Below are 22,098 nucleotides of genomic sequence, written 5' to 3' on the forward strand. Positions count from 1 at the left end.
CTGAGCTGAAGTCGGACGCTTAACCGACGGAGCCCCCAGGCGCCCCATATATCTTATATTTTCTATCTCACATCTTATGATGTGACCAACGTGAAACTGCTCAAGTTCCGGTGCATATATAAATGTGTGACCTGCAAAGCAGAGAACAGAGCCTGGAACATGGTGACCCTGCCAAGGGAGCCATGAGGCCCAGGCCACACACACAATCAGCTAGTCAGTCTCTCCGGCCAACTTCCCCATCCCTCTACTCAATAAGGAACACCTCCCTCTCCTAGTACATTCCATATAGCCTCTTATCATGAGAAATTGAATAAACTCTGTAATTTACCAAAAAATCCCAGTAAAATCAAGACCTGACTACTTCTCTCATTTGGGCAATTACACTAAGCAAATCACAAATGCTTTTCCTGGTCAATTCCACCCTCTCTTGTAGTTCAGAGGCAAATGATAATGATCCGGCCCCCTTAATCTCTCATGCCTGTGGATTTGGTGGACATCGAATTACTCCAGGCTTACCAGTGTCTGGGGTGTCTGGACACAGGGTGGGAGATTTGAGGCCAACTTCACCTGCCATCTCCTCCCAGGCCTCCTGGTCGTCAGCCTCAGTACTGCTCTGCCCAGACCTAGAGAGACTCGCTGCCTCCCTGAGGGTTCCCATGGCTCTGACCGCAGTCCGTGCCCTCATCAGTGAGTCCAGCTCCTCATAGAAGGGGCAGGTCCCTGGTGGGTGGCTGCTCTTGGCTTTCCGGTAGCTTCGAAGGAGGTTTTTGAATCTGTACCGACATTGCTCCAGTGTCCGCAGGAAGCCCTGTGCACACAGCCGCTCTGCAATGGCCCGGTAAACCTGGCTGTTCTGGTGGCACGTGCGAAGCTTTTCAGAGAATGGGGACTCACTGAGAATGGTCAGGAAGGCCTTGGTCTCCTCGTAGCCCCAGTGCACACCTGCTGTCGGGAGTGAAGAGTTCAGAACTGTGAGGCATAATGAGACTAGCCCAGGTCATCAGGGATCAGGGGCCCCCGTTCCAATACATGCCTAGAACACAGGCAACGGAGAAATTTCCCAGGCACCTGGGGCACCAGCAAAGAATATTCCCTTGCTTCTCAGGGGTGCGCCAGAGCCTCCCACCCCCACCCAATTCTAAGACCTTCCATTAACTCTTGAGTCTTAGTTGAAAAAGATATAGGTGGCCATATTATACCAGGTGACCCCACTTCTGGCTTCAGTTGACTGGTGTGGGGAAAGGCCTGTAATTGGGATCTAAGAGACTTTCTCTATATCCATTCAATACATATCCTCTAGTTTTATTTTATGAACTTTCTTCTGAACAAACAAGGGAACTGAGAGTCCCTAGACAGAAATGTAACTCAAATAATGTTACAAGAGCACCCAACTAAGGATGCCCTTTCCTCTTTTTGGAGGAATGAACAGGAAGTGTTCTGTTCTCAGTTCCTCAGCAGGTAAATGATGCAGCCTGGGGAGGCAGCATCGTGGAGAGGAAAACTACATAAAGATGGAGGCAGGAACTCTGGGCTCTGATCCTGACTCTGCCCCTACCTCACTGTGTAACTTTACATAAGACATTCCATCTCTTGGGCTTCAGTGTTTTTCCACTTTTACAATGACGGGGTGTTTCTCAAACATCACTTGTTCACCTATATACTGTTATGATTTCTGTTATATATTAAAAACTTCACTCAGTATCTTTCCTTACCTAAATTCACCGTAAAATCACAAGTTGATGTTCTCATGCACATTAAACTTAAAAGTACACTCGTGTGGAGCACCTGGGTGGCTCGGTCGGTTAGGCGTCCGACACTTGGTTTTGGCTCAGGGCATAATCTCATGGTTTCGTGGGTTTGAGCCCCACATCAGGCTCTGTGCTGGTGGCGTGGAGCCTGCTTGGGATTCTCTCTCTCTCACTCTCTCTGCCCCTACCCCAGTCACACTGTCTCTGTCCCTCTCAAAAAAAATAAACATTAAAAACTTAAAAAAAAAGGAACACTCGTGTAACACTATGACCATCCATACTCCTAGTGACACACTTTGGCAAATATAGTTGATGGGTTTGAACTGCACAGATTCACTTATAGAACAGATTTTTTTATATATATAATACAGTAGTGTAAATGTATTTTCTTATGATATTAACAACACCTTTTCTCTAGCTTGCTTTATGGTAAGAATATACAATACATATAACATGTAAATACATGTTATTTATATTATCAGTAAGGCTTCTGGTCCATAGTTTGCTACCAATGGTCAAGTATGTCGGGAGTCAAAAGTTGAATGTGCATCGATCAAACAAGCAGAGATCAATACTCTAGCCCTGCATTGTTCAAGGGTCAACTAATACTGAATTAGCTCTTTAAGGTCCCTTAAGTTTTTAAAAGTTTGCTTCTATAACTAAGAAAACTATTCTAGGAAATTGATCATAGAAGGAAAGAGTAGGAGTTTGAGGACAATCTAAGGAACTTAACACCAGTGGCATCAATCTGGACTTGCGATCCAGTCTGTGCCCTGAACTCAGAGAGCAGAGGTTTGGCTGGTAGGAGAGGTGGAGTCAGGATCCACTAAACCCCCTTGTTCTTACCAATACGACTCTGGAACAGAGCTGGGCCCCCTGGAATCCTGGGCTCCTGGACAGACTCATCAGTGGCCAGGTCATCACCATTACAATCTTCTGCTGTCTCTTCAGGCTCCCAGCCCCCTTCCTCCTGTTCATCCATCTCTGCATCACTGTCCCCCAGCCTGGGGAGCACCACAGCCTCTCCTGGGCCATCGGTGGCTCTGATGGCCGTCCGCGCCCTCACCAGGGCCTCCAGCTCCTCATAGAAGGGGCAGGTCCCTGGTGGGTGGCTGCTCTTGGCTTTCCGGTAGTTCCGCAGGAGGTTTTTGACTCTGTAGCGACACTGCTCCAGTGTCCGCAGGAAGCCCCTTGCCCTCAGCCGCTCTGCAATGGCCCGGTAAACCTGGCGGTTCTGGTGACAAGTCCGGAGCTTTTCAGAGAAAGGAGACTCACTCAAAATTGCCAGAAAAGTCTTGGTCTCCTCATAGCCCCAGTGCACACCTGACACCTTCATGTCCTCCGTGTCCCATTGGTGTTGTTCCTCCCAGGCCCTGGAATCTCTCCAGGCCGATGCCTGGGCTGGTTTTGTTTGCTCATTATCCAAGGTATAATCTGCAGTGTTCCTCTTTCCAGAATTGATAAAGCTCGGACGCCAAAATCCTGGTCCTTGCTCTCGCTGGCAGTTGATACCTGGTTTGGAAACTGGAGCCCCTTAATAGAAAGAAAGAAAAGAAAAGATTAAGTACAAATGACACACTGAGCAGAGTGCTCGTCCAAACTGCCCCTGGAACGGAGCACTGCCGTGCACGCAGCTATTCAGACATTCCCATGCCAATTCCCGACATTAATTGACCAGTTTGCTCTGTTCATTTGCTTTCTTTGTTGTTGCTACGAAACATATCATACAAAGAGTGAGTGTTACTGGTCCACAGATGGGCATGTGGCCTAAACTAGCCCAAGCAGAATGAATTTAATGGCTGGAGGAAAGGTTTCCCTCTCTCTCACTCATTCACTGTGTGTGTGTGTGTGTGTGTGTGTGTGTGTGTGTGTGTAAGAGACAGGGAGACAGAGAGAGTCTCTCTCACTAGGAAACTTGTGAGCCCAACTGCCATTGGCATGTATCTTTTGATTATGACACATGATAACTTTAGTGCAAAGCTGACACTGAGGACGGCAGAGGAGAGAAAAAGAACCTAGGGTCTGCCGTGACACTGCGGAACCACTTTGTACTGTGATTGGAGCATGTCCTCCTCTCAACGTCCAAAAACGTGAGAAAATATATTTCCTTATTTTTTAAAACACTTTGCAATGTCTAAAGAAAGGACTGCTGTCCCAACAGCTCCCAGCCCTAACAAAACAGGAAGCCTTATCACAATCCCAGACTTTAGCCTCTACTACAAAGCTAAAATCATCAAGACAGCATGGTATTGGCACAAAAACAGACACATAGACCAATGGAATAGAATAGAAACCCCAGAACTAGACCCACAAACGTATGGCCAACTAATCTTTGACAAAGCAGGAAAGACTATCCAATGGAAAAAAGACAGTCTCTTTAACAAATGGTGTTGGGAGAACTGGACAGCAACATGCAGAAGGATGAAACTAGACCACTTTCTTACACCATTCACAAAAATAAAGGACCTGAATGTGAGACAGGAAAGCATCAAAACCCTAGAGGAGAAAGCAGGGAAAAACCTTTCTGACCTCAGCCACAGCAATTTCTTACTTGACACATCTCCAAAGGCAAGGGAATTAAAAGCAAAAATGAACTATTGGGACCTCATGAAGATAAAAAGCTTCTGCACTGCAAAGGAAACAACCAACAAAACTAAAAGGCAACCGACAGAATGGGAAAAGATATTTGCAAATGACATTATCAGACAAAGGGCTAGTATCCAAAATCCATAAAGAACTCACCAAACTCCACACCCAAAAAACAAATAATCCAGTGAAGAAATGGGCAGAAAACATGAATAGACACTTCTCTAAAGAAGACATCCAGATGGCCAACAGGCACATGAAAAGATGCTCAACGTCACTCCTCATCAGGGAAATAAAAATCAAAACCCACTGAGATATCACCTCACGCCAGTCAGAGTGGCTAAAATAAACGAATCAGGAGACTATAGATGCTGGAGAGGATGTGGAGAAACGGGAACCCTCTTACACTGTTGGTGGGAATGCAAACTGATGCAGCCGTTCTGGAAAACAGTGTGGAGGTTCCTCAAAAAATTAAAAATAGATCTACCCTATGACCCAGCAATAGCACTACTAGGAATTTACCCAAGGGATACAGGAGTGCTGACGCTTAGGGGCACTTATACCCCAATGTTTACAGCAGCACTTTCAGCAATGGCTAAACTATGGAAAGAGCCTAAATGTCCATCAACTGATGAATGGATAAAGTGTGGTTTATATACACAATGGAATACTACTTGGCAATGAGAAAGAATGAAATTTGGCCATTTGTAGCAACATGGATGGAACTGGAGGGTGTTATGCTAAGTGAAATAAGGCATACAGAGGAAGACAGATACCATACGTTTTCACTCTTAGGTGGATCCTGAGAAACTTAACAGAAGACTATGGAGGAAGGGAAAGAAAAAATAAAAGAGAGGGAGGGAGCCAAACCATAAGAGACTCTTAAAAACTGAAAATAAACTGGGGCACCTGGGTGGCTCAGTCAGTTGGGCATCCCGACTTTGGCTCAGGTCATGATCTCACGGTCCATGGGTTCGAGCCCCATGACAGGCTCTGTGCTGACAGCTCAGAGCCTGGAGCCTGCTTCAGATTCTGTGTCTCCCTCTCTCTCTGCCCCTCCCCCGCTCAAGCTCTGTCTCTGTCTCTCTCAAAAATAAATAAACATTAAAAAAATTTTTTTTTTAAAAACTGAAAATAAACTGAAGGTTGATGGGGGGCGGGAGGGAGGAGAAAGTGGGTGATGGGTATTGAGGAGGACACCTGTTGGGATGGGCACTGGGTGTTGTATGGAAACCAATTTGACAATAAATTTCATATTAAAAAAAAAAAAAACCAGGAAGCCTTTCATTAAAAAAAATATTCAAGGTCAGGTGCCTGGGTGGCTCAGTCAGTTAAGCATCTGACTTCGGCTCATGTCATGACCTCACAGTTCGTGAGTTCGAGCCCCACATCAGGCTCCATGCTGACAGCTCACAGCCCAGAGCCTGCTTCAGATTCTGTGTCTCCCTCTCTCTCTGTCCCTCCCCTGCTTGTGCTCTCTCTCTCTCTCTTTCAAAAATAAATAAACATTTAAAAAATTTGTAATAAATAAATATTCAAGGAAAACTAGATGGAAAAGAGTTGAGAGCTAAAAGAAACTTAAGGATTACCCGGTTCAACACTTCCCAAAGTTTGTTCTGCTGAACACTATCTTCCCAAGATATCATGGTTTATGTAAAAAAGGAGTTATGCTGTCAGGCAAGGCGCCCACAAGCTTCCCATGTCTCCTCTCACCGACAGGAGGCGGGCCTATCACTGTCTCTTCCACTTTATCCCTCTCTCATGTCTAAGCCATCATTCTGACCCAAGCTCCCCAGGGAAACGGTTCATGTTTGTTTAGCTCCCGTGGAGACGCACTTACGAAAACAGGAGTCGGTGCTGGCCGTGTGGGTTTTTGAGCCCCGTGACGTTTACTTCTCACTGTGGTTTAGTACATCAGTCTCATGGGCTCAGCTCACTGGGGACTGCCCCTTGGAGATGGACCCTGTTTGATGCTGCCAAGACTGGATTTCTGAGACAGCCCCAGGAGCATGCTGAGTGTACCGAGGAAATGAGGAAACGACCCCCAGAGGGCAGGCCCTCGGAAGCCAGCCGCCAGCCTCTATCCGGGCAGACCCCACGCCTCATGCTCCACCCCTGCCACCAGTGCTGTGGCCACAGAGCGCATGTGTTCTTCCTGTGTCTGAAGCTCCAGACTTCGCAGAGCCCCAAGTCTTAAGGGAGTGATGAAACAGCCTCTGGGAACTGAGTGTACCAGAAACCCGACAACATCCTCTTGAGAGGGCACGGTTTCCTTACCCAGGGACACGCCATTCCCACAGCTGTCTCCTGGGGGGTCCTTGCAGAACTCCTTCTCAGCGTGTTTGCTGGGGCCCAGGGCTTCCTGTGAGATGTACAAGACAAGGACCTCAGTTGGAAATGGCCTGGCAACGCGACCAGGCCCCGGGAAAGATAACGGACGCAGGGATACCATGTGTGAGGCCAGTGTCATAAGGAGCAGCATGACCGTGGAGAGGCCAGCAGACTGGGGGCCAAGGGCAGAGGCTAATACCCCAGGACATATGTCCTTCTGCTGAGGGCAGGCCACAGAGTGAGGAGAGGGGCACAGGCGCAAGGGCACAGGAGGAGTAAGGACAGGAAGGAAGGGACAAACAGCAGCTTACCTGGGACTCAGCGGTCACCTCCCAATCTCCAACACTCCCCGTCTTTGGGAGAGTAGGGATTCGGGGAGTGAGGACAGCTGAGGAGAAGAAGAAGTCTCCTAAACCCAAGCTCTGGTTCCCAAGAAACCGCCCCTCCCGGGTCCAGCTTTCCAGATGCCATGCTTGCATCAAGCTGGGACTGTCCTGGTATCCCGGGCAGATGTCCCCTTTTACTTCCATCCTAGAGCGTCTGGCTCCTAAGCTGCCTCGAGAGATGGGCCGTGTGTAAGATGCCACCTCGCACTCCTATGATCACCACGTGACCCCGGCCCTGGCCTGAACTGGCTGCATGACTCCGTGGGGCGCCAACAGCGCTGGGCGCTTCCTCTCCTTGCACAGCGCTTACCTGCCTTCCTTCCCAGTGTGTCCATCAGACACCAATCCACCCCCCGTCTTGAATTCTGCACATCCCTACTCCCTGTGCACCCTTCCTTACCCCCTCTACCCCTCACCTCTCCTCCCGGACATTCCCTGATTCTTGGTACTCACCACTTTCTTTCAAGGGGTGTGGCACTATCTTGGTGTCTAGATGCTCGGGAAGGTCAGGGCATGAGTTCTTCACCCACTGCTTCTGGGACTGTCCCTCAGGCCAGTGATTCACTGGCTGCAGTGGACAGTGCTGAGATTCCTGCATTGCCTTTAAGGACCCAGTCTCTTCTGCACACAAGGCCAATTCCTACACAGACAGTCAAAATTCCCAATGGTCAGTTCAGTAAGACCAATTACGGTAGGGCAGGGAACGTTCCGTAGAATACAGCTGTGGTCCAGAGGTTAACAGACTCTTTTTAAGATCCAAAGATGACTCAAAGTATGACAGCAAAGCCATGAGACTGACATTAGTCAACAGACCAGCGCTTATACCACCAAATGACTAATGGTTTGTTCAACACAGGGAAGCTATACAAGCATCTCAATGAGGCTGCTACTGTTCCAAACATTTTTGAATCATAAAGAGATAAATCATGTAAAATTTTCATGACATTAAAAACTAATCTCTAAACATCAAAAGTCGATTCATTTTTAAGTTATCAAAAAAAGATAAAAGTTAGCCAGGTATACATTAAACGACAAAAGGAAACATAAAAACAGATACACCAGTAACTGGATATAATTGCTCTAAATATTCCTGCTGGAAGGCAAGGAAAATTCAAAAGTAAATGTAAGAAAAAGGAGAGACAAACAACTACAAATGGAATTTTAAAATGCAATAAAAGTATGTGCTGCTTTAGAAAGTCTTATCTACTCTTCAAACACAAGGAGAAGCGAAGAGAAGGCACTATAACTCGAAAGGAAAGTAGAAGTGGCTACTTAAATTCAAGGTCAGGCGAACGAGTACTCAGAGATACAGGGCATGTATATAATAAAAGGGAATAACCAATTAAGAGAGGACAGTACCCACTCAGCATTACCAATCATAAAGCTCATTTCTTATCTGTCATTTGGTTCCAAATTGAGAGATGGAAGAGATGTTATTTCCTGGCCCTAAAACCCCAACAATGGAACAACCTCACTGCATTATAGAAACTTAAAAAAATGTGTTTTAATTTTTTCAAAAGGTAATTTTCAATGCTCACCTGGTTCAAAAATAGAAAATATAAAGGTACATTTGGTGAAAATACCCCATCCCTACCCTGTCCCTGTCCCATCTGCCCAGTGTCTTCCTTCTCCCTACTCTTCCCCACAGGTGACTACTGTTCCGCATCCTTTCGGTTCTTTATACACAAGCATCTATGAATATAGACTCTTACTTCTTCCCTATTTTACAAAAGGTAGCAATTATATACATTGCTCTGAGTCTTATTTTTTGACTCAAAATATTAACATCCACCTTCAGCAACTTAATGAGTTTGCCAAACTTCCAGAACTCCAAAAAACCTTTGGCTGATGGGAAAACTCCAATCCTCACTCAAAGACAGGGATGTTTATCCTTAAGATATACAGGTATGGCCCCAGAGCATAAAAATCCATTCCAAGTGAGGCCATCCACCAATGTCTTGTATGGCTCATAGGGAGCAAACATGTGCTTATCCGCATTCTACTGTGGTTATTTAAGGAAAAAAACAAATAAATCTCTTTGTTATAGTTACAATCTTACAATCTACAGAGCAACTGCAGGACTAGACTCCACAACAATCCTCACTCCCGGCTCTAGCTCCTCTAACTACTGCCACGCCTATGCAAAGGTTTTGATCCCGTAGATGGCAACTGTAGACAGAAAGAAGGAGATTCAAGTGACAAGGAGAAGGAAAAAACTGGTAGAATTTTGGTTGGAGTAGGGATGAGTAAAGAATTCATCAGGGGCGCCTGGGTGGCGCAGTCGGTTGGGCGTCCGACTTCAGCCAGGTCACGATCTCGCGGTCTGTGAGTTCGAGCCCCGCGTCAGGCTCTGGGCTCATGGCTCGGAGCCTGGAGCCTGTTTCCGATTCTGTGTCTCCCTCTCTCTCTGCCCCTCCCCCGTTCATGCTGTGTCTCTCTCTGTCCCAAAAATAAATAAAAAACGTTGAAAAAAAAAAAAAAAAAAAAAAGAATTCATCAAAAATGCCTGTGCACCACACAAAGCCTGCACATGGATGTTTATAGCAGTTCTACCCATAATTGCCAAAACTTGGAAGCATCCAAGATATCCTTCAGTAGGTAATAAACTGCAGTACATCTAGACAATGGAATGTTACTCAACACTGAAAAGAAATGTGCTATCAAACCATGCAGACATATGGAGGGACTTTAAATGCATACTCCTAAGTGAAAGAAGTCATTCTGAAAAGGCTACATACATACTGTATGATTCCGACTATATGACACTTTGGAAAAGGTGAAAGTATGAAGACAGCAAAAAAATCAATGGTTGCTAGGGGTTGGGGGAAGGGAAGGATAAATATGCGGAGCACAAAGGATTTTAGGGCAGTGAAACTATCTTGTATGAACTATAATGGTGAATACATGTTGTTATACATTTGTCAAAATCCACAGCACGTACAACACCAAGAGTGACACCTAATGTAAACTATGGACTTTGGGTGATAAGGACGTGTCAAGGTAAGTTCATTGATCATGATCAACGTGCCACTCTGGTGGGGAATGATGTGCGTGCATGGGGACTGGAGGTACAGGAGCAACCTCTGCACTTTCTACTCAGTTTTGCTGTTAACCTAAAACTGCTCTAAAAAATAAAGTCTGTTTGTTTAAAAAGTGCCTCTGCAGGGGCACCTGGGTGGCTCAGCTGGTTAAGCATCCAACTGTGGCTCAGGTCATGATCTCACAGTTCATAGGTTCGAGCCCTGCATCAGGTTCTGCACCGACAGTGTGGAGCCTGCTCAAGATTTTCTCTCTGCCCCTCCCCAACTCATGCTTTCTCTCTCTCTCAAAATAAACAAATAAACTTAAAAAATATATTTTAAAAAAATGCCTATGCACCTAATGGGGAGAGGGTTGCTGCAACAGGGTGACGACGGAGTCAGCAAGCCAAAACCCACCCAAGAGCACAGCTGAGAGGTCTCTTTAAGGAAAATATCTTGGAGGTCATTTAGCCCAGCAGCGCTGCCTTTTCCAGGCGGTTCTCTCTGAGGAATGGAGTTAGCATACTTCATTCCATTAGTAAGACTTGGAAAAGTCTTCCTTGCAAAAAATGTAACTGAGTCAGGTACCTTGCAATGTAAGATCACAAGCATATATGTGGGGGCAGGGGAGCTCCTTTGCTACTTATCCATTTGTTTTGACATCTGTGAGCACTCAGGAGCAGGTAGAAAGTTAAAAAATAAAAATAAAAGTCACAGGAAAATAATACATGATAGAGCACATTCCATTACCTTATTTTTTTTTTTTTTTTCAATTTTAGAAGCAATTCAACCTCTGCTCAGCTCACAAGGGTATAGTTTGAGAACTTTTGGTCTAGTCCAACCCTCTCATTTTACAGATAAAGAGTCATTAAGACCTTGATTTAAATCAATTCTCAATTAACTCAATTCTGGGTCTCAAGTTCATTTGTTTTTTCACTGCCACTTAAGACGAATAGATGGTTTCTTTAAAAGAAATAATACGGGAGGATGGGGTGGTATATTAGAATAAGGTACACTCTCTCATACTTAGTTCTATAACTTTAAATCATATGTTTTCTGTGTCTTCAATCAGTTTGTAAAAGAATCCAAAAAGCAGGGGCACGCGTGTGGCTCAGTAGATTAAGCATCCGACTTTAGATCAGGTCATGATCTCACGGTTCGTGAGTTCAAGCCCCACGTCCGGCTCTGTGCTGACAGTTTAGAGCCTGGAGCCTGCTTCTGATTCTGGGTCTCCCTCTCTTTCTGCCCCTCCCCCATCCATTCTCTCTCTCTCTCTCTCTCTCTCTCTCTCTCTCTCTCTCTCAAAAATAAATAAACATTAAAAAATTAAAAAGAATCCAAAAAGCAAACCCACGGACAATAAACCTTTCTTCCCCCAATCTCACATCTGTACAGAGCTTCACCTTTTATGATGTACAGAAAACCCCTGCCATTTGCAAGGGATCTTCTCAATCTATAATTTCCCCCAACAACGTATCATTAAATATAACATCACAAAAATTACTGACCGTGTAACAAGGGGAAGGAACAGGGGTATGTTGAGATGGAGGTTCTGGGTGGCTGGCTCAGCCCGCAGCCAGTTCAAGTACTTGCTCTACATATGCCAGCTCCAAAAGCAGGATTCAAAAGTCGTGCCCTAGAAAAACTATAAATGATATCATGGGCCTTCAGTCTCTTGCAAATTGTTGAAACTATGAGTGTTAAATCCACGATGCTTTCACTTCCCTTATCTTGGCTCTACCACTTAAGTTATATGAATCTACACATGTCACTTACCTCTGAGTCTCTGTTTACCCACTTGAAAACCAGTGACATAACAGTACCTACCTCATCGGGCAGCTGTGCTGATTAGATGAGCAATACATACAGAAAGGTTAGAACGGTGTCTGACACACAGTGAGTGCTCAAGAAATGTCAGTTACTGTCTCATTTGAGCCTCATGCCTCAGAGGTATTTTAATTCCCATGGCTTGCACATGAGGCATCTGTCGTGTACACAAAGAACAATGAATTTGGAACCTCAGGATCTGGATTTAGGCTCTGGTTCGGACTGACTGCGCTTTGTGAGCCACCTGACTTTTTGGGCCTTAGTTTAGTGTATACGATGAGGAGGATAATGCTACTTCTGTCTACCTACCTACCTTACTGCCTTAAGCACCCAAAGAGATCACGTATGTAAAACGGCTTTGTCACGTGTGATACACAATACAAATCAACTGCACCGTGAATATGGTCCTAAAAGGCAGTTTAGGCAGTGGTTCTGAATGCTGGCTTCAGTGTCAGCCTGCCTGAATTCACATCCTGGCTCTACCGTCTAATGCCGTGTGACCTTGAGCCAACTACCTGTTTTTCTCTGCCTCAGTTTCCTCATTGGTAAAATCAGGATAACGGTATCCATCTCATTAAACAGGATTAGGTGGAAAGCACAGAAGATAGTGTCTGTTACACAGCAGTGCTCAATAAATGTCAGTTGGTCGATGATAACAACAATTATTATTATTACTATGGTTTTGGCAATGATTAATCTAGTCATAGCCCCGCCGCCTCACCCTCTGTCCCGCAGCCTGGACCTCTCGGTGCCAATCCTCCACCAGGGCCACCGCCTCCTCACCACTCTCAGGGTGGCGTGCCTGCACCCAAGCCTGGACCTCCCTGGGTAGGATAGTCAGGAACTGCTCCAGCACCAGCAGCTCCAGGATCTGCTCTTTGAGGCGGATCTCTGGCCGCAGCCAGTGACAGCAAAGCGCCCAGAGCTGGCTGAAGGCCTCGTGGGGTCCGGCTGCATCCCTGTACCGGAACTGCCTGAAGCGCCGGCGGGAAGCCTCAGGGCCAGGGTCGAAGCCCTCCTCCCCAGGTTTGCTCTCTGGTCTCCATGAGTCCCCTTCCAGCTTCACAATAAGGAGTTCTTCGGGTTCTGGTCGGGGAGAGGCCTGGGCCCGGGCTTCCAGGGCCATGGCCATGGCCTGTTCCGGACACCTTGCTTCAGCTGGGCCGTCCTCGTTCAATGTCTTCCTGCATTTAAGGTGTGTACTTCCAAGGATTCCTGGGAGAGGTGATGCTCCCCAAGGCTCTGAAGGCAGAGGGACAAGGGACAACAGACAATGTGAGTAAGAGGACCCCGAACCTTCCACTCCCTTTGCACGGACCAGGGCTACTCAGACAGGAATAGGCACAAGAAGGCAGACAGACCACAACCTGGCCCCCAAGCTGGCAGCCAGCACACGCTGGAGGAGGACAGTACAGCACGAAATCCTCTGTGATGTGCTGAACGCCGTGTTCTGGCATCGAGGCCTTCACAATCTGGCCCCAGCATGCCTTCCTTCCTCTACACATGCCCAGTCTAACCCTTCCTCAAGTTGGGTTCCAAATGTCACCCCCCTCCACAGGGCCTTTCTCTCCGGACCTTCAGCTTTCCTTTAAGGGTGCTCCCCTTGCAAAACCCCTCTCACTCTACATTCCCTCTTGGCCAACCCATCCATTTGACATTTTTCACCGTCTTGAAACTGATGACTCCCAAAGCTTCAGCCAGGACCTGCCTCCAGACCCCAAATCCAATCATCTACGGGACATTTCCCACTTGACTGTCTATTAGGCACCTCAAACTCAGTGGGCCCCAAATTGAATTCATCATTTTCTCCTACAGACCCGTCCCTCTTCTGGAGCTCTCCATCCAGCCAAGGCACCACTTTCTATCAAGTTACCCATGCCAGGGGCACCTGGGTGGCTCAGTCGGTTAAGCATCCGACTTTGGCTCAGGTCATGATTTCATGGTCTGTGAGTTCAAGCCCCATGTCAGGCTCTGTGCGGACAGCTCAGAGCCTGGAGCCTGCTTTGGATTCTGTGTGTGTGTGTCTCTCTCTCTGCCCTTCCCCTGCTCATACTCTGTCTCTGTCACTCTCTCTCTCTCTGTCTGTCTCTCTGTCTCAAAAATAAATAAACATTTAAAAATATTTAAAAAAAAAATTTACCCATGCCAGAAACCCAGGGATCACCTTCCTTCAACATCCCCCATATCCAATTCATCACCAAGCTGTGCCTCCTGGCCTCCTAAGCATCTAGACCCCCAATGCTGCCACCTCAGGCCAGAGAGTCGCCATGCTTTTCATTGGATCAGCCTCCTAACTCATGTCCCTGCCTTCTCTCCTCTCACCCCAACCCAGAGTTCTTCACACAACAACCAGACTAGCTCAAAATCTGACCAGGTCACTTCCTGCTGAACACCCTTGGGTGACCTCCCACATCCTTCACAATCAAGTGTGAACCTTGCCCAAGTCTATACCTCATCTCTTTACCATGTTCCACTGGTCAGGGCACTCCAGCCACACAGCTTTTGCTGCCCTTGGAACCCTCCTACATGCTGTGGACCATCTCCTTTAGGAAGTGTCCTCCCTTTCTTCACCTAGCTAGGTCTCAACGTCAATTGTACTCTTTCCAAGAGGCCCTCCCTGTGCCCTGAAACAAGATTCAATCCTTCCTATGCCACAAGCTTCCATGCCACCTACGTTTCTCTACCACAAACCTGATCATGCTCGATTATAATTATCTTACCCACTAGATCATAAGCTGACCAGTACAGTGCTCAGCACACAGAGGCAGCGCTCGGTAAACAATCAGCTCAGTCAGACAACAGTCAGCTCATGATGGTGATGTGTCATGAAGCAAGGGTTATAACTAATCCCCTTCTGCACACACTAGATTTTTAAATGACCTTCTAGCTCATGTCAGAAGGAATTCTTTCCTCCTTTCTATTTCTATCTCTGTCACACTTGCCACTTTCTATGTTGTATTAGAGGGGAGTGTATGTGTGTGGCCCCAGAGAGATTACGGCCTCACTGAGGATGAGGAACATAGTTTACCCCTTCCCTCCTCCACCCCCACAACAAGCATGATGCTACACACAGGAGGCTCTCCGAAAACACTTACTGAGTGGACAACTGGGATTGCTTCTTTGACACAAGGAAGACTCTGACAACACTTGTGCTGGGTGATCTGGAAAAATGAGCTCTTTGTGTCATTCCCAACAAACCTAGATGACATAAAAACACCCACTCAAAGGAAACTATCAGCTCCTTCTAAATGGGAATGACACAGCCAAATTAAGAGTGGAGAGGGGCTGGTATTTAGATTTTAGGCCATCTGACTGGACTCTCCAGGAACAAGGCAAGGGTGATGAAAAATAAAGACTTGTCCTAAAGACCTCTACATACTCAGGGAGGAACTACGAACACAACTCATGACCATCTGACAACTTCCTGCTTGTCCCTCAGCTACCAGGTCAATGTCACCTCATCTGTTAAGAATTCCTTAACATGCCTTTGTCATGCCCTGCCCCATTCCCTGCTTTCCCAGAATCACTTCTCCAGTCCTGTATTCCCAAAGCAATTGGCACATGCCTCTACTATAAAGTGGTATCCTACACTGTTGTAGTTACCTCTTCTTACCTCTGACCATTAAATTGTATTATTAGGGCCAGGACTCTATCTTACTCATTTCTGTATCCATAATGCCTGATAAATAGCAGGGCCATTGGAAGTGTTGTTGCCTTTAATTAAAATGGTAAATCCAGTATCTCGAAAGCCTATTGGGCTATGGAAAGTCCATCATTTATATTAAGCTAAAGAATGAACTTTTCATGAAATTTCTTTTTTAGTCACAGCCTTAATCACACACTAGTCCAAAAGCATTTGTGTCACTCTCTCACACAAGGACTAATTCACCAGTCATTTACAGAGTCCCACTATGTACCTGCACTGTACTGGTATCTACACAGCCAACAGTAACTGGGAAAGACGGTTTGTACCTTCATGAAAGTTACTTTCTAATGAGAGAGACCGTCAATGAGCAAGCAAAGAAGTTTGTGCTCCTGCACAGAGAGACTAACACTACAACAAAATAGGCAATTAGTAGTCCCACCAGTCCCAAAGCCAAGAGCCACAGATAATAGGTATTTTCTTCTGGGAAGACTTGAAAGTTCAAGGGTTAGTTTCCAATACAAATCTGACATTTGCAAATGGCATATCAGATAAAGGGTTAGTATCCAAAATCTATTAAGAACTTATCAAACTCAATACCCAAAAAACAAATAATCCAGTGAAGAAATGGGCAAAAGACATGAGCAGACACTTTTCCAAAGAAGACATCCAGATGGCTAAAGAACACATGAAAAGATGCTCAGCATCAATCATCATCAGGGAAATACAAATCAAAACCACAATGAGATACCACCTCACACCTGTCAGAATGGCTAACATTAACAACTCAGGCAACAACAGATGTTGGCAAGGATGCGGAGAAAGAGGAACTCTTTTGTATTGCCGGTGGGAATGTAAACTGGTGCAGCCACTCTAGAAAACAGTATGGAAGTTCCTCAAAAAATTAAACACAGAACTACCCTTTGATCCAACAATTGCAATACTAGGTATTTATCCAAAGGATACAAAAATGCTGATTCAAAGGGGCACATGCATCCCAATGTTTATAGCAGGACTATCAACAATAGCCAAAGTGCCCAAATGTCCATCGATTGATGAATGGATAAAGAAGATGTAGTATACATATACAAAGGAATATTACTCCATGATCAAAAAGAATGAAATCTTACCATTTGCAACAACATGGATAGAACTAGAGTGGATTATGCTAAGTGAAATAAGTCAGTCAGAGAAAGGCAAATATCATGATTTCACTTGTATGTGGAATTAAGAAACAAAACAGATGAACACAGGGGAAGGGAAGCAAAAATAAGATAAAAACAGAGAGGTAGACAAACCATAAGAGACTCTTAAATACAGAGAACAAACTGAGGGTTGCTGGTGGGGTGTTGGATGGGGAGTATGGGCTAAATGGGTGATGGGCATTAAGGTGGGCACTTATTGAGATGAGCACTGGGTGTTATATGTAAGTAATAAATCACTGAATTCTATCCCTGAAATCATTACTACGCTATATGTTAACTAACTTGCACATATATATATATATATACATATATATACACATATATATACATATATGTATATGTATGTATATATGTGTGTGTGTGTGTGTGTATATATATATACATATATATATAAAACAAATACAAATCTGAAAGCTTTTCCTGCTACTCTCTTAGATAGGAATTGCAGCCTATCCCCAGAGGGAGATGAATACAGTCAGCAAATGGCAGGGCGACTTTACACAGAGCTGGGAGAAAGAAAGGACAAGGGCATCCCTCAGTCCTAAGATGACCAAGAATGTCAGGGCCACACCAGGATCAACAATCTCAAAGAGTACCCATCTCCTGAGTGCCCATGAGGTGCCAGGTCTGGTGCTACGTGCTCTACATTCACAATCTCACTGAATCCTCCTGGCAAGCAAGTCAAGCGTCCTTAGTGTGGAGTTGCACTACACTGATCTCTACCTTACGTGTATTACACTGCATGCAAACACCAGAAAGAGGAAAAAAAAAAAAAAAAAAGCACATAATTTAAATGGTGCAGCCAGTTCTGTTCGCTCTGTGTCTATTCCAGAATAAGCAGGATTTTCCTGGTCCCCAGGTTGGTCTGAATTCCCTCAAGCCTCTCTCTCCAGAGTATGAACCGAGTGTGCTTCATACAGCAGCGTCCCTAAACACAAGCCAACTCTTTCATCTGACATTCAAACAAGAAAACCCAGCTGCGCTGGTTAGCTTATTGAAAGACAGCATGTTGGTTTCTAAATGGCTCCTTGCCAAAGGATTTTCAAGCTGACTGTGATTTTGGGCTAAATGAGATTTCCCAAAGTCAGAGTGCTAACTTTAGAATAGAATTCTCCTATAAAGTATGAGTCCACTATATCCTCAATTTACATATAGGGAATTGAGCTTCTGTGAAGGGACTCACTTAAGGTCACACAACTAGGAAGCAGCAGAGTTGGGACTAAGCCAAGATACGTTCTTTCCAGTCATTTTTCTTTTTTTTTTTTTTTTTTTTTTTAAACATTTTTTATTTATTTTTGGGACAGAGAGAGACAGAGCATGAACGGGGGAGGGGCAGAGAGAGAGGGAGACACAGAATCGGAAACAGGCTCCAGGCTCCGAGCCATCAGCCCAGAGCCTGACGCGGGGCTCGAACTCACGGACCGCGAGATCGTGACCTGGCTGAAGTCGGACGCTTAACCGACTGCGCCACCCAGGCGCCCCTCCAGTCATTTTTCTTAACCGCACCACATAGATTCCTCTAGGTCTGCCAATCACCCAAACCCCTGTGAAGATGGGAGGAGAGTGGAAAGAACATTAAGGCAGGAGGGAGCTAATCAGGGTTCCAGTTCCACTCCTGCCATTATTAGCTGTGTGACCCCGGACAGGTCATGTGGACTCTGCAGCTGCCAATCAAGACTGAAGCTTACAGGAGCACCTGCGATGGCTCAGTTGGTTGAGTGTCTGACTTCAGCTCAGGTCATGATCCCACGGTTCGTGGGTTCAAGCCCCACTTCAGGCTCTGTGCTGACAAGCTCAGAGCCTGGAGCTTTGGATTCTGTGTCTCCTCTCTCTGGCCCTTCCTCACTCGTGCTCTGGCTCTCTCTGTCTCTCAAAAATAAATAAATGTTAAAAAAAAAAATGTTAATAAAATAAATAAATAAAAGACTGCAGCTTACAGCTTGACCGTACTCAGCATTTGGCCCAGATTCCCCAATTAGTATGATGAGAATAGAGCAAAGGGGCAGGAAGACTCAAGTCAGTGGCTACAAATTTAAATGGCTACAGGGGCCAGGCAAAATGTAAATCGGTAAATGAGTGGAGCAGGGGCTGTGACGAACTACACAGCACCAGAGAGAACACTGGCCAAGTTCCCAGGCCGCCTACTTTTTTCCAAGAGAAGCTAGAACTCTGGCTTTTTAAATATTGGCAACCAACTCAAAAATCGTTTCAAATACCAGGACTAAATAGAGGATGATGATAGGCTTCTGTCATCATGGGCTGTCGTCACTTTACCACCTTTCAAGCTAAATACTCTGAAAGAGCTCTTCCACCATCTAGGAAGATCTAGAAAGCGTACTGATTCCCCTAAGCAAGGAGGGATAGGTATTGACTGGGTCAGGATCCCTTTACAAATACAGGGAAGAAGCTAAGGGGCCTCCTGGCTCCTGGGGTATTGAGTATGGATGTGGACTTAAAAGCCCACCGACTGAACAGTGGGATGGTAAGAGAGCTGCCCCAGTCCCATGGGAAAGGCCAAGACTGGTCTGTGACTTCCAAAGAAGAAACTAGGAGCCCCCAAAGGCTAGCCAGTGTATTTGGCTGATGGTCCAGGCTACTGCTTAAACATTTAAGGGTTTAAACCAGGGAGAGCAAATAGGCTTCATGTAAAGCACCAACTTCAGTCACTGTGCTAAGGACAGAGTCCTTAGCATTGTCCGTGTCAATATCTGAATCCCATGTCAATATGTGTTGCCACCAATTAGCTATGACCACCAGACACAGGAAGAAAAAGTGGTACCACACATTCTACGTATTTGCCATCCCTGGCTTAAACTCCCATTGGTATTGAATCAGCATCCAGCAAAGACAGCCCTGACAGGCAGGAAAAGACTAAAGCCTCATGTCCTTAGAAATCCACTTGAAGAAGCAGTCTTTAAGACTGGCATAAAAGGGGCGCCTGGGTGGCTCAGCCGGTTGAGCGTCCAACTTCGGCTCACGTCATGATCTCACAGCTTGTCAGTTTGAGCCCCACATCAGGCTCTGTGTCAACAGCTCAGAGCCTGGAGCCTGCTTCAGATTCTATGTCTCCTTCTCTCTCTGCCCCTCCCCTGCTCACGCTCTGGCTCGCTCGCTCTCTCTCTCTCTCTTAAAATAAACAAACATAAGGGGCGCCTGGGTGGCTCAGTTGGTTAAGCGTCCGACTTCAGCTCAGGTCACGATCTCGCGGTCCATGAGTTCGAGCCCCGCATCGAGCTCTGGGCTGACGGCTCAGAGCCTGGAGCCTGCTTCCGATTCTGTGTCTCCCTCTCTCTCTGTCCCTCCCCCCGTTCATGCTCTGTCTCTCTCTGTCTCAAAAATAAATAAACGTTAAAAAAAACTTTTTTTTTCAAAATAAACAAACATTAAAAAATTAAAAAAAAAACTGGTACAGCAAAGCTCACCCTGGATGGTCACTTTTCACACATTCATTAAGTATTTACCAATTTACATGATTTACATCAAGTATTTACTATCCTGGGCTGGGCAATGAAGAAATGGCAGTGACTCAGAAACTGTTCCTGTCCTAGATAAGCTTACAGTCTAGTGGAAGAGACCAAAAAAAAAAAAAAAAAAAAAAAAAAAAAAAGTCACAGATAATTACGATCAAAAGTGGTAAAAGAGGTCTGTGAGAACTGGGGTTGGGGGCGGTGACTTAATCAGCTTAAGGTAAACTGAACAAAGTAACACTCAAGTTGGTTAGCTGGTTCTCCGAAGAATGGTTCTCTTGTCAGAGAACAGTGGGAAAAAGTGTACTCTAAGCAGAGAGAAGGGCACACATAACGGTGGAAAACCAAACAGCCTCCCCAAGAAACCGAAAAAAACAAATAGCATGGGGTGCACAAGATTCGGCTGCAGAGGGAGTTTATGAAAAGTCTGGACTATCGGGCTAAGGTGTTTGGACTTAATTCTACAGGTGATGAGAAAGAAGGTTTTTAAGCAGAAGGCACAATCAGATTTGTGGGTTAAATAGGTGGACGCTGACTACAATGTGTTTTTCCAGGCTGGGGAGGTGAAAAGATGAAAGCCTTGTGCAAAAACCCTGACCAGAAAAGGGGCAGATTCAGGACACATAACAGAAACTGAAAGGTCTGAAGATCCCTGGCTGTGGAAGAATGCAAGAGGAACCAGAGCGCTAAAGTGGAGGAAGGTGCCATTCACTTCCATCGGGCAGAAGGGAAGCGGGTGCTGATTTGGGGCAGAACACGACAGCCAGTCCCACCTACTGGGTTCCAGAGGTCACAACCATTAGAGGAAGTGTAAGGGGATATCAGATTTGCTACGTCTGTCGAGGCGGGCGAGTAGAGGCTGGAACACCATTTTTAAGGTCGGGCTTCAAGCTCCGGCCTTTTTCTCTTCATCTTGCCAGGGCCCAAGAACCGTCTATGCTTCCCTCTGTGATTTCCAGACCCTTCTAGGACTCTGCTACCTCCAGAACCTCTCTCTGTCTTCTCACCTACATACCTTTCTAGAACCGTCTTCGCTCCCAGGGCCTTCTATCTCCCTCCTCATCCCCGACCCCTCTATGACCCTTCCCATCTCCGGACGCTCCATCCTCTGGCCGCCCCTCACCCTCACCCCCCGCCCGCCAAGAAAAGCTGCTTTCTCCCCTCTCACCTTCCCTGGCCCTCTAGGACACCACCACCTCCTAAGCTTCCAGCCCAGAGCCTGAGTCTCAGCTGCCCCCGCCCCACCACCCGGACTCACCCACCGAGACACCCACTTCACAACAGGGCGGAAGTGCTCCGGGGTTCGCGCAGGGAATGCTGGGACGCGGAGTCCGATCGGTGCCACCCGGGAAGGGAGTGTCTAAGACTGCAACTCCCAGAAGGCACCGCGCGAGCGCGAGCCTCCGTTGGCTGCCTTCCCGATATCCTCAGCCAATAAATGTGTCATCTGCTCCCGGTCCCGGGCACCGGAACAAATCGGAACAGGGTCTATTCGTGGGGGCGGAGCCTGTCGCAACCCTGGTCCTTTCCGCAGGTTCCGAGATCATGGCACCGCCCAGTGGGCGGGCCCTCAAGCTGAAGGCGAGGGGGTCTGCTGCCGGAAAGAGGCCAGAGGCTGTGGGCACCGGAGAGGTGAGAGCAGAGTTAGGGACAAAGAGGGTAAACGGAGGTGACCAGACTGGTAGACAGGAGAGAGTTGGACAACTGTAGGTTCCATCTCCAGCTCACAGTAAAACTTAGATGACTGGGGGGGCGCCTGGGTGACTCGGTAGGTTAAGCCACCCACTCTTGGTTTTGGCTCAGGTAATGATCTCACCGGTTGGTGAGTTCTAGCCAGCATCTGGGCTCTGCGCAGAGAGTGCAGAGCCTGCTTGGGATTCTCTCT

General features: G+C 46.4%; 1 protein-coding gene across 4 annotated transcripts in view; it reads right to left on the reverse strand.

Annotated features, from left to right (window-relative positions):
• The window catches only part of ZSCAN20 (zinc finger and SCAN domain containing 20), a 28,384-nt gene extending 6,811 nt beyond the window's left edge, over positions 1-21,573 (reverse strand). The window contains exons 1-7 of one of the 4 annotated variants that reach the window (XM_049617536.1): positions 21,472-21,573; positions 12,620-13,140; positions 7,505-7,691; positions 6,977-7,053; positions 6,612-6,696; positions 2,595-3,281; positions 517-945 (exon numbers count right to left, since the gene is read on the reverse strand). In XM_049617536.1, coding sequence (XP_049473493.1) covers positions 517-945; positions 2,595-3,281; positions 6,612-6,696; positions 6,977-7,053; positions 7,505-7,691; positions 12,620-13,030 — 1,876 coding nt within the window. In that variant the 5' untranslated portion in view covers positions 13,031-13,140; positions 21,472-21,573. Of the gene's footprint in view, positions 1-516; positions 946-2,594; positions 3,282-6,611; positions 6,697-6,976; positions 7,054-7,504; positions 7,692-11,579; positions 12,596-12,619; positions 13,141-21,471 lie in introns of those variants that run through there. The other 3 variants (XM_049617534.1, XM_049617535.1, XM_049617537.1) reach the window with 3 other exon arrangements.
• Between the last annotated feature and the right edge of the window lie 525 nt (positions 21,574-22,098).

Source organism: Panthera uncia, assembly GCF_023721935.1.
Source record: "Panthera uncia isolate 11264 chromosome C1 unlocalized genomic scaffold, Puncia_PCG_1.0 HiC_scaffold_4, whole genome shotgun sequence".
In the NCBI taxonomy this organism is placed as follows: Eukaryota; Metazoa; Chordata; class Mammalia; order Carnivora; family Felidae; genus Panthera; species Panthera uncia.